Raw genomic sequence first — 12761 nt, 5'->3', positions numbered from 1 at the left:
GACGTGGGTTGGGTGGGGGTTGCTCAATTGCTATTATATTTTCTTGATTTTTAGTTATTACATTTTTTAATTCTGTTTTGTTTAATTTTATTGAAGAAATAAAATTGAGTTTAAATTAAGGAGTTAAACGAGCTGAAGCAAGCTAAATACCGAGGTACTCAAGCTCAGCTCTGATAATATTTATTAGGGTTAATTTCAGTTCAGTATCTTAAGTTTGCTTCAAATTTCAATTTAGTACCTCATGTTTAAAATCTTGCAATGTCATATCTCATCTTTCCAATTTGTTGCAATGTCATACTTCCGTCAGTATGATTGTTAAGAGATCTGTTAAAAACTGATGTGGCACTTACATGACACTCCCACAATGATGACTAAATGCCATGTGGTCTGATAACAGGCCACGTCATGTCACGTGGCATAAAAATAATTAAAAATCTAGAAACATGGCATATCATGCCACATAATTATTTTTACATTTTTACATTTTAAATTATTTTTTATGCCACCTGACATGACGTGTTATGTTGTCAGACCACGTGGCATCCAATCAGCATTGTGGGAGTGCCAAGTAAGTGCAACATCAGTATTTAACAGATCTCTTAACAGTCATACGAACGGAGGTATGACATTGCAACAAATTGGAAAGATGAAGTATGACATTGCAAGATTTTAAACATGAGGTACTAAATTGAAATTTAAAACAAACTTGAAGTACTGAACTGAAATTAACCCTATTTATTATTTATTAATCTCAATCTCGACTCAAGCTTGGCGAGCTATGTTTAAGCTCGACTTGTATAATTTTTTCCAAGCTCAACTTCACTTCAACTCAGCTAATTTATGGAAGGAGTTTGAGCTTATGTTTGGGCTAGTTTGTTTTTGAAATGAGCTCGAGCTTCAGTTTGGCTCAGCTTGATGACAAATAATAATAAAAGAAAGAAACTACTTACTTAAATAAGATTGGATTTATTTTTAGAATTAATTACCCTAAACTACCTTTTACTTATTGTTTTTACTCTCTAGTGCACCAATTAATTTTATTTAATAACAAAGTAAGATGCATCTAGCTGTTTTTTGTCTTTCTCTTTCTTCTCTCTTCACTTTCATCTTCTCTCTTTCTCCCCCCACTGTCCCTCTTCTCTTTCCTCTTCATCATCTTCTTGTTCTTCTTCTTCCCAGAGCAAACACCTTCAGGACGAACACCACCACCACGAGCAGCACTGTTGTCAATGGCCTTAAAAATCTCAGCGCCGACCAAGAAGCAATGGATCTGTTCCGAGCTTGATCGAAGCATTTTAGATCTACTCCGACCACTCCGGCTTCTCCTCGATTGGACATGGTCATAGCTCGTGGTAGACACCTACTTTGATTTCTTATCAGTAGTAGATTCTTGATTTTTTTTGTTTAGTTCAGTTTCTGAAACTGCAGAAACTGTAATTTCTGGAACTGCAAATGAACTGAAAGCTGCAGAAACTGCAGTTTCTGGAACTGCAAATGAACTGAAACTGCAGAAACTGTAATTTCTGGAATTGCAAATGAACTGAAACTGCAGCTTCTTTATCAGTAGTAGGTTCTTAATTTTTTTTGTTTAGTTCAATTTCTGAAACTGCAGTTTCTGGAATTGCAAGTGAACTGAAACTGCAGAAACTGTAATTTCTGGAACTGCAAATGAACTGAAACTGCGTTGATGCTGGTAGTATTTTGGAAGATGTCTGCATGTTATGTTTTTGTTATGTCTATTTTTGGATGGTATTTTGGGATCTAGTGGTGGTGGTGTAGTGTCTGCATGGTATTTTGGAATCTAATCGTAGTGTGGTGTCCGCAAATGAAGAATGAGTTTGTGGTAGTTGGTCCGCAAAGGAAGAATGAGGCTTTAGGTGGTTTTGATTAATAAAATTAGATGACAGTACCTCTATATTAATGGACTCTTATTTTTATCATGGCATGTATTTTATTTTTAATATATCTTAATTATAAGATTAAATTTTTTAATACTTATAAGCTAAGCTTTAAGGAACAAGCGAAGCTCGAACTAAACTTGAGTTATCTCATAATGACATACGAGTAACTCACGAACTTTACGAGTCAAGTATACCGATGCTCAAGCGATGAACTCGTTTTTCTCTAATATTTTGTTTGAGCTCAACTTATTTTAATTTATGGGAGCTTGAACGAGCAAAAACAAGTAAGTTTCGAACTATATCAAAGCCAATTTACAAACCTAGAGAAAATTTAGGGCATGAATAGAATTTCCTAGACAAAAAACACTATTACACATGAGAACCTACCATAAGGCAAAACCAAGTCACTCAACCAAACATATACAACACAAGAAATGTTTTGGTTGTGGCCGCAATACCAGCACGTGGTGTTACTGGTGTTACTAATTTATCTATTATAACATAAGTGAAAAATTAATTTATACTTTTAAGGTATATATTTCTTCATGAATAAATATACATGCATTATAAGTAGATTAGTAATGCCACGTGACGGTCTTATGATTAGTCAGTTACACTGAAAAATTACTCATAACCTAGGCCATCAGATCAATTGTAGCACGAGTCCCACATCCCTCCAAGCGCGTACGCCTACCTCCCAAACAAAGCCTACCCCTCTGACCTGCATTTACCAAAAACCAGAGCACAAAAACGAGGAAACCAGTGGACATGCCCACCACCATTTCCAAAAACACCACCATGGCTTCATAGCTCAAACCCTTCTTTAATTTTCATTGGTGCATATAAGAGACTAACAAATTAGTTAAGTTAGGCATATTGAAATGACCAAAGCAAGACTTAATGTTGTTGGATATGGTATTGGCTGTGTTAACAATTGCAGCTATTCAATTGCATGTGCAGGCATAATACACTACAATTATATTGACTCAAGTAGATGGATTTAATCTCTGATATGGAACAGCAGAGAATCACTGAATAATTCACATGCTTCATACACTACTACAATTACATCTTTTGTGCTATTATGCATTGTGATTAACCCCATTGCAATTTTTAGACCTAACCAAGAATGTCATGTAAATGCAGGGGAAACAGATGATGATGATGCTAACAAACTTTGAGAAGAGATCAACTTTGCATCTAGCAGAATAGACAAAGCATGTAAAAGAAGGAAGATCAAGAATATAAATAGAGTAATTATTCAGGAATATTACAAGCAGCTTTGGAATCTTGCTATTCTTCAATAGTCATTTGAGTTTCTGAAATTCTGAATATATATTTTTTTTAATACATGGATTTTACATAGGACTAAGTTGCAAAATGTGTAGACTTTAAGCATGTACACGGTGCCGTTTCAGGTTGTAGGGGCTGGTTTGAAACCTGGTCTGCATGGTTGCTTGAGACTTGATCTCCAAGGTGAGCATCTTTAGAGAAATTTTCTGTAGATAATCCGACTGGAAAAAGAGATCCACACAAAACTTAGATTACAGTGCCATCCACAATACAAAGAGAGTTTAGAAATTAACAAATCTAAGTAAGCCTGCATGCACTGTGAAATATTACAGTGGAAGTACCTGGCTTGTGGCAGCAACATACATCTTTTCCTCAAACCTTGCAGCAATTCTCTCGAGGTCGTGCAATCCCTCTTCACCAGAGAAGGGAAGATGCCACTTTAATGTATCAGTTCTTCATATGCAATACATTTAGTAAGTTATTGACCATGAAGGAATGGAAATGGACTTCTTAAAAACAAAAGTGGATTCTAAGTGATTAAATAACTTGACTAAATTGTCCCAAAAGCAGATATGAGGGTTAAATTAAGCTTAAAAAAAAAGTGCAAAGAATAATAATCCATCAGTAGATTTGATAGGAAAAAGAAAAAGAAAATAAGAATACACCATTGGAATGCCCTTGTCCCCAAAGAAAAAAGCATGTGCTCTTTTAGCTTCGATATCAGAAGTAGGCATTTATGCAACCAGACCTCAGCAGTCACTGACTCATCATCATATTAGAACAGAAGGCATAATTTGACTATAACAATCTCTATTCACACAAAGAGAGGTATATGTCATTCATGGTTGTTAACTTCAAAACATTCACATGAATTGACAATCACAGGAATTCTCTTGTAAGCATGAGAAAGTGAGCATACACAAGAATGAGAAGGGTGAGTCATTGGATTGCAGAACACGTATTTTATTTAAATAAAAATCTTGCAATCCAATGGCTCACCTTTCTCATGCTTATGTATGTTCAGATTTCTCATGCTTATAAGACAATACATCTTCACACTCATGTTGTTCATGTAATTAAACGAATATGCACCACAGAGACACGATTGAATTATCTACTTTTTTATGATAATACCAGTCTTTATTTATCAGCTATATATCTTTTTGATGAGAAACAAAACTTTTATTAAACAGAAGAAAAAGTACAAAGAAGTGGACAAGGAGTCCACACAACAGTACAACAACAGCCAGGAAACACCACCACGAAATAAAATACAAACAAAGCCACAAGCCCTGCCCAGAACCCCTGAACTAGACAACACAGCTAATTACAACCAAGAACCTATTGTTATAGGGGTTTTGTAAGACCCTTACACCTGTCCACCACCTAATCTACCAAAACTAGAATACAACAGCACTCAATCAAGAAGAATTGATTGAAAAGAGGTATCTCTAAATTCTAAGGATACCGATGCCCAAAGCGATGACCAAAAAAGAACCCTTTCCCACAATTGATCTACCTCCTTACCCCTAGCTTCCTCAAAAATTCTCCTATTTCTTTCCAACCAAACCACCCAAAAAATTGCCATCACAGCACATATTCCCAGAACCAGGTCCTTTCTTCCTATCTCCAAAAAACTTGTATCTCCTACACAGCAAAGCATTACAAGAATCTGGATTTTCCCACTCCAGATTTGCCACCCTAAAGCTATATATCGATCATATAGCTCAAACTTTATTATTTCATTTACTGCCTGCATAAATGAATTTACTACAAACTGCTAACTAAATGCCTCTACATTCAATATTGAGATTTCCCTTTATAACAAACTATGACACAACTGTCTCTGATATAAAAAGCTACTTGATGGGCACCATCAATCTTTTACTTTGACTATTTGTGAGCACTTCCATACAAATTACAAACCCTTTCTGGCATGAACCAAGTAAAATTTCGTTCATTTATGAGGTCCATGATTTCTAGCTTTTCTTTCTTTTTCAAAATTACTTACATCTTGTTGATAATTCTTTGTCGCGCATCTGGTAGCAATTGGCTCCTCCAACCGCCTGTTTCCATTGACAGTTCTCCACCTTCCATCAAATTAATCTAACCAACCAATATAACAACAATTTGAATTGCAAAACCAGATGAAAGAGGAAAGTGCAAAAATAGATACCCAAATCTAAAAAGACCAGAAATCAGAAATTACGAATGATATGCTCTATGTTAAAGAGTAAGATCCAATACCAAGAATAAATCAATTACCTAAGAATTGGATTACTGTGACAGTGACTGAATTGGGTATCAAAAAATGAATCTAATGCATATAAAATTGAAACAACTTGGGGTTATTACCTTGAACAAGAGATGGGTGATAGAGGTTACATGGAGGCTGGGGTTGCAGACCAGAGTAAGAGAGTTTGAAAGAGCTTGAAGACGAAAAAAAACAGAGGTTGAGTGAATGTCAAAGTGAACCAGAGGTGCTCAGGTTCTAAAATTCTCAGTTTACTTTACCGACTTGGATCATGTGATATAGGATTTGTCAATTACATTCTACGGTAAAGGAGGAGAATTATTCTATGCAGCATTCTGTGACTTATTCAGTAATCAGCTAGAGTACGTGATCAACTAAGGAAGAGTAACAAATTAATTAAATAGGCATATGAAATGACTTAAGCAAGACTTGGTGTTGCGGGTATGAGACAGACACTACAACACCCATATACATAAATGGGAATATGGGTTGTTAGATATGGTATTGGCTGTGTTAACAATTTTAGCTATCAATTGCATGCTCAATACACTACAATTGTATTGACTCAAGCAGATGGATTCAAACTCTGATATTGAACAGCAGAGAATCACTGAATAATCCACATGCTTAAAACACTAGAATTACATCTTTTGTTTTATTATGCATTGTGATTAACCATTGCAATTTTGAGACCTCACCAAGAACGTCCTGTAACTGCACAGGGGAAACAGATGATGATAATGCTGACAAACTTTGAGAAAAGATCAATTTTGCATCTAGCACAATTCACAAAGCTTGTAAAAGAAGGAAGATCAAGAATATAAATAGAGTAATTATTCAGGAATATTACAAGCAATTTAGGAATCTTTCTATTCTTCAATAGTCATTTGAGTTTCTGAAATTCTGATTTTTTTTTTTTTTTTAATTTTAATACATGGATTTTATATAGGACCAAGTTGCAAAATGTGTAGACTTTAAGCACGTACGCGATGCTGTGTCAGGTTGGAGGGGCTGGTTTGAAACTTGGTCTCCATGGTGGTTTTAGACTTGGTCTCCAAGGTGAGCATCTTTAGAGAAATTTTCCGTAGATAATCCGACTGGAAAAAGAGATCCACACAAAACATAGATTACAGTGCCATCCAAAATACAAAGAGAGTTTCAAAATTAACAAATCTCAGTAAGCTTGCATGTACTGTGAAATATTACTGTGGAAGTACCTGGCTTGTGGCAGCAACATACATCTTTTCCTCAAACCGTACAGCAATTCTCTCGAGTGCGTGCAATCCCTCTTCACCAGAGAAGGGAAGATGCCACTTTAATGTATCAGATCTTCATATGCAATACATTTAGTAAGTTATTAACCATGAAGGAATGGAGATTGAGTTCTTGTAAGTTATTGACCATTAAGTGATTAAATAACTTGACTAAATTATCCCAAAGGGTTAAATTAAGCTAAAAAAAGTACAAAGAATAATAATCCATCAGTAGATTTGACAGAAAAAAGAAAAAAAAAAAAAAAAAGGAATACAGTGTTGGCATGTACTTGTCCCAAAATAGCATGTGATCTTTAGCTTCAAAATTCCTAAGCAGGCATATATGGAACCATACCTCAGCCGTCACTAGTTCATCATCATATTAGAACAGAAGGCATAACTTGACTATAACAATTTCTATTCACACAAAAAGGGGTATAGCTATTCATGCTTGTTAACTTCAAAACATCCACATGAATGTACAAACTCTTATGCACCTGTACAGAGATTCACAATCGAATTATCTATTTCTATTGTAAAACCAGTCCTTAATTATCTAGTACTATATACTGATCACATATCTCAAACTTTATTATTTCAATTAGTGCCTGCATAAATGAATTCACTACAACCTGCTAACCAAATTCCTGTCTCTGATATAAAAAGGTACTAGATGGGCACCATCAATCTTTTAATTTGACTATTTATGAACATCTCCATGCAAATTACAAACCCTTTTCTGGCATAAACCAAGTAACATGATTCTGGGTGAAAAAACCAAAGAAATGGAAGAAAAAAATAAAATTTCACACATTTATGAGGTCCATGATTTGTAGCTTTTTTTTTTTTTTTTTTCTTTTTCAAACATACTTACATCTTGTTGATAATTCTTTGTCGTGCATCTGGCGGCAATTGGCTCCTCCAATCGCCTGTGTCCATTGAGGATTCTCCACCTTCCATCAAATTAATCTAACCAACCAAACACACCTTCAAATAAAACAACAATTTGAATTGCAACACCAGACGAAAGGGGAGGGTTCAAAACCAGATACCCAAATCAGAAATTATGATTATATGCTCTATATTAAAGGGTACAATCCAAAACCAACAATAAATCAATTGACTAAGAATTGCATTAGTGTGACAGTGACTGAACTGGGTATCACAAAATGAATCTAATGCATACAAAATTGGGGTTATTGACTTGAACAAGAGATGGGTCGTAGAGGTTACCTTGGGCTGGAGTTGCGGACCAGAGTGAGAGAGTTTGAAAGAGGTTGAAGACGAGAGCGAACAGAGGTTGAGCGAATGTCAAAGTGAACCAGAGGTGCTCAGGTAAAGGAGGAGAATATATGCTGCATTTCTGATTACGTACAGTCATTTTGGCTTGTATAGCCCAATGGGCAAATTAATTATCTTGCACGTGAGAAGAATAACCAGATATTTGAAAAACTAACCTAAATTTAAGTCGATTAAAGACGTTAATCCTTTTAAAAACAATTTTAAAAATTTGACTTTCGAATAATGATCGAACACCTCTTGAGCATTACTCGATAGGGTTCAAACACTACTCGAGGAGAATTTGAACACTTCCAGGTCAAAATTATAAAAGCCTGTTTGGTATTCTATTCAAAAACTTTTTAAAAAAAAAAAACTAAAAAAATGTTTTAGTCAAGAAAAATATATTTAGTAGACTATTTTAAAAAACAGTTTTAAAATAAAATTCAAAAACAGGCCTATTTTTACAAACGATAAAACATCTTTTTTTTTTTTAAAACTTCATTCTTCTTTAGCTGCCATCATTTTTAAAATTTAAAATTGTTTTCAAATTTGATACCAAACAAGTTTTCGAATTTTAAAAATTAATTTTGAAAACTCACATTTAAAAAAAATATCTTAATTTTTGAAGAAAAAATTTGAACAGAATACCAAACGGGCCCTAAATTTTTTAAAAGAGAGTTAAAAGTTTTTAATGTAATTCAAAATGAGTTAGTTTTCCAAATTTCTTAAGAATAACTAGGTAAAGTTATATGTATTTTTATCTATCTATACAACAACTTCCATTGAGGCCGGGATCCCTAGTTTAAGGGTGACTAAGAGATTTTTTATGGGACTCACTTCACATTGTATTTTGATGATCGTAACCATCTACATTTTAAGTTTCCGTTGAAAAATCATTCTTACATAAAATTAGCTAAATCGGAAATGATTTGACCGTTTAATTAAATGGTTATCATTTTAAATGTTTATCGAAAATATTTTTTCGTCTATCTATATTTATCTAAAGAGAAGCGCTTTAGAGTTAACCGGTTAGTAAGATAATACGACGCTAACCATTATTTTTAGCCCATTACACAATGTAATTTCATGATCCAAACCATTTATTTTTTAGATTCTCATTCAAATATCATCCTTACAAAAAATCAATAAAATAGGAAATTGTTTAGTCAACTATTAGTAAGCTAATTGTGCTCATGTAAATTTACGAACACAAGTTTTTAGATAAAACATGAAATGATTGTAATGATAATCAAATGGCTAAATGATTTCTGATTTGGTTGATTTTTTGCAAAGTTTATCTTTAATTTGAGACCTAAAATATGAACGGTTTGAATCATGAGATTACATTGTGTAGTGGGCCCAAAAGGGTGGTTAGCACCATATTATCTTACTAACTAATTAGCTCTAGAGTATTTTTGTTATCTAAATCTATGTATATCTATATATATATATATATAAAAGCAAACTTCCCCCTTAGGTGAAATTTTCATAAATGCCAAACCTACCCTCCTACTTAAAAATGCTACAATAAAATCATTTAATAAAGTCAGGGAAAAACAGTAAAATACTAATTTAATAAAATTTAAATTAAATAAAATAAATCAAAGCACTAACTCACTACTTACTCTCTCTTTATATCTCTCTCCCTCTCTTAATCAAATCACGTTATAATACAAACTCAAGGAAAAAAATTATAATAAATTACTTATAAACTCAGTTTTGAAAGATTTTTAACTACAAACTAATCCAATTAAAAAATTAAGTTTCAGCTCAATCAGTCCGTGTATGAGCAGGCAGAGATGGATAAATACATTATTGAGCGTTTGGTAGCTTGTCGAGAGTTAGGTGGATGCAGATGCATCTTTTTTAGCTTACAAATTATCTTTTTAGGTTACAGATGCATTTTTTTAGCTTGCATATAACATGTTTTAGGTTGTATATGGATATTTTAGCTTGCAGTTGCAGGTTGCAGATGCATCTTTTTAGCTTGCATATAACATGTTTTAGGTTGTATATGGATATTTTAGCTTGCAGTTGCAGGTTGCAAATGCATCTTTTTAGCTTGCATATAACATGTTTTAGGTTGTATATGCATATTTTAGCTTGCAGATGCAGGTTGCAGATACATCTGCCGAGCGCTCGGTAGACAATTTGAGTTTCTACTTAAGTTTTGGGCCAGCTAGGGTTTGACTTAACTTTTTTTTTCTCATTTTGGGATTCTAATTAAAGCACCCAAAAAATTAACCAAACAATATTTATAGGGTAAATTACAATTATATACCTCAACTATACACCACTTTTCAACTTGGTACCTCAAGTTCAAAAAGTTGCATTAAGGTACACTAACTACTAAACCGTGTCAAGTAGGTACCTCCGTTAGTCTAGCCGTCAAAAAGGCCGTTATCTGACGACGTGACACACCACTAAAAGACTTAATTTCAATTTAGTACCTCAACTTTACCATGTTTTTCAAGTTCATACCTCAAATTAAAAAATTTACAAACAAATAAATGTTTTCCAGTTTTTATCTCAACTTCACCCCAACTTTTGACCCATCAAATCTTGACCAAAATTAAAAATCTTATACTCATTTTGAAGCTATGAATCTTCTCTTTATAACCATATAGAAATAATTCAAAAATGAGCTATGAAACGCGAGATAAGTAGTCACAAATTAGGCTACCCGAAATTGCCAATCAGAAATGTGGATTTTATATGAATTCTGATGTTGATGTTGAACCCATATTGATGGTGATTCCACCAAATGTCGATTCTGATCTGGTCAAATCCATATTGATGGGGGCTAGGCTAGCAGAGGGAGCGGAGGGAGAGGGAGAGAGAAAAAGAAAAAAAAAGTTAAAAGTAAGAATTGGAGATGGGGGGTCAAAAAAACTTAAGTTGAATAAAAAGGGAATATTGAATTTAATTATCCTTTTTTTTCCATATAAATTTTTGGGAAAAATTTTCAAACAGGACACCTAATTTGGGGTCAATCTTAGTTTAGGATACCAGTTTGGGTTTGTGCTAGTTTAGGACACATATTTAGGATTTGTATTAATGTGGGACAATCCGTCAACTCCGTTAAACTCCGTTAAAATCTCCGTTAAAATGAGGGATAATTTGGAAATTTATATTTTAAAACAAAAAAATAAATAAAAAAACAAATTTTACCACTAAAAAGATCAAGACTTTTTTTTTTAGGAAAAAAAATCATTAAAAAGTTTAAAACTAAAAAAAGTCAACATTTCAAAAAGATTAAAACTAAAAACCCACAAAAACATAAAATTACATAACAACAAAAAAACAGAAAATGAAAAAAAAAATTACCCAAAGCCAAATCTGGCTGGGCTTGCTGTTGGAAGGGGATCGGGGTAGGGAAGAAGGGGGGAAGAGAGGAGAGTGGGTTTTGAGTGGGATTTGTGGGTTCTGAGTGTTTGAGCGTAGATGATTTGAAGCTAAATCCAACATCAAAACCATGAGCAGGTGGTGGGCTGGAGCTATCGACACTGCCAATGAAATAATCACAACAACTCCATAATTTTACTCAAAAAATTTATGCATACACATTTATTAGTGATCTGTATGTGTCTTTCGTGTTTCTTTCCCAGCTAACATTTTAATTAAGGATGAATATATAATTTTGCATAAAAAATCAGAAGAAGAAGAAGCAACTCAAAGTCCCTAGAGCATAGGACTGGGCTGGGCCTGTTGCTGGGAGGGGATTGGGTGGGGAGGAAGGGGGGAAGAGAGGAGAGTGAGTTTTGGGTTCTGGGTTTCGGGTGGGTATGTTGGTTCTGGGTTTCGGGGGTTTTGGGTTATGAGTTTCAGTGGTGCTGGTGGCAGAGGGTGAGTGGAAAGGGGATCGGGGTGGGGAGGAAATGGGGAAGAGAGGAGAGTGGGTTTCGGGTGGGTTTGTGGGTTCTGGGTTTCAGGGGTTTTGGGTTATGGGTTTCAATGGTGCTGGTGGCAGAGGTTGAATGGAGAGGAGAGGGGAGGGAGAGTGAGGCAGAGAAAGAAAGTGAGGGGTGGGTTTCAGTGGGAAGCAGGGGGAGGGTCGGCGACGGAGAAGAGATGGGAAAGGGGCGCCAGCTGGAGAGAAAGGGAGGGAGAAGAGAAGGAAAGAGAAATGGGCTCGGGGTGGGGGGAAGAAGAAGAAGAAGAAGAAAAAGAAGGGAAAAGGTGAGGGTGCGGGAAGAATCAGAAGAAAAAGAAGAGAGGAGGGGGTGTGTGTACAGGGATGGGGATAGAGCTGGGAGAGAGACGGTGAGTTCTGGGTTGGGTAGAGATGAGATTGAGAGATCGAGAGAGGTGAGAGATGAGAATTTTCACAAATCATAAAATTAGTTTTAAATATTTTAATTTATTTTTAGTATTAATGGTTTTAGTTTTTTAGTGGTAACCTTTTTGTTTTTTTTTCTGTTTTTAAAATATAAAATTTCCAAATTATCCCTCATTTTAACGGAGATTTTAACGGAGTTTAACGGAGTTGACGGATTGTCCCACATTAATACAAATCCTAAATATGTGTCCTAAACTAGGACAAACCCAAACTGGTATCCTAAACTAAGATTGACCCCAAACGAGGTGTCCTGTTTGAAAATTTTTTATAATTATTTAGTTTTTTTTTATAATTATTTTAGTTTTTTTTTTGTAATTAATTTTTAGCTAAAATGACAATTTTAGCCCTAAAAATTGGTCACGTGTTTTGCATATAATCAATTTTTGACGAAATTATAATAGAATTGACAACAATCTTTGATTGAAACACTTGAAAAATAA

General features: G+C 34.5%; 1 protein-coding gene across 3 annotated transcripts; it reads right to left on the bottom strand.

Annotated features, from left to right (window-relative positions):
* Positions 1-3123: 3123 nt before the first annotated feature.
* LOC147286497 (uncharacterized) lies at positions 3124-8072 on the bottom strand. Of its 3 annotated transcripts, none has more exons than XM_086241681.1 (9): positions 7935-8072; positions 7576-7688; positions 6666-6777; positions 6435-6545; positions 6147-6162; positions 5550-5623; positions 5206-5300; positions 3536-3647; positions 3124-3415 (listed from the first exon to the last, which is right to left on the bottom strand). In XM_086241681.1, the coding sequence occupies exons 2-9, from the start codon at positions 7659-7661 to the stop codon at positions 3293-3295; spliced, it is 729 nt and encodes a 242-aa protein (XP_086097807.1). In that variant the 5' UTR covers positions 7662-7688; positions 7935-8072; the 3' UTR covers positions 3124-3292. The 3 variants fall into 3 exon arrangements, with proteins under 3 accessions (XP_086097807.1, XP_086097808.1, XP_086097809.1); XM_086241682.1 differs by having other exon boundaries at positions 7576-7670; positions 7935-8067; XM_086241683.1 differs by lacking the exons at positions 5550-5623; positions 6147-6162.
* Between the last annotated feature and the right edge of the window lie 4689 nt (positions 8073-12761).

This window comes from Dryas octopetala, chromosome 4 (assembly GCF_963921425.1).
Source record: "Dryas octopetala chromosome 4, drDryOcto1.1, whole genome shotgun sequence".
Lineage (NCBI taxonomy): Eukaryota > Viridiplantae > Streptophyta > Magnoliopsida > Rosales > Rosaceae > Dryas > Dryas octopetala.
This window is presented reverse-complemented; position numbering and strand designations above follow the sequence as displayed.

Coding starts and splice junctions, on each gene's coding strand:
- LOC147286497 (XM_086241681.1), bottom strand. CDS start 7,661: ATGGAAGGTGGAGAATCCTCAATGGACACAGGCGATTGGAGGAGCCAA. Junction 6,778..7,575: donor CAAAGAATTATCAACAAGAT/GTAAGTATGTTT, acceptor TTGCATATGAAG/ATCTGATACATTAAAGTGGC. Junction 5,301..5,549: donor TCACCCATCTCTTGTTCAAG/GTAATAACCCCA, acceptor TTGGTTGGTTAG/ATTAATTTGATGGAAGGTGG.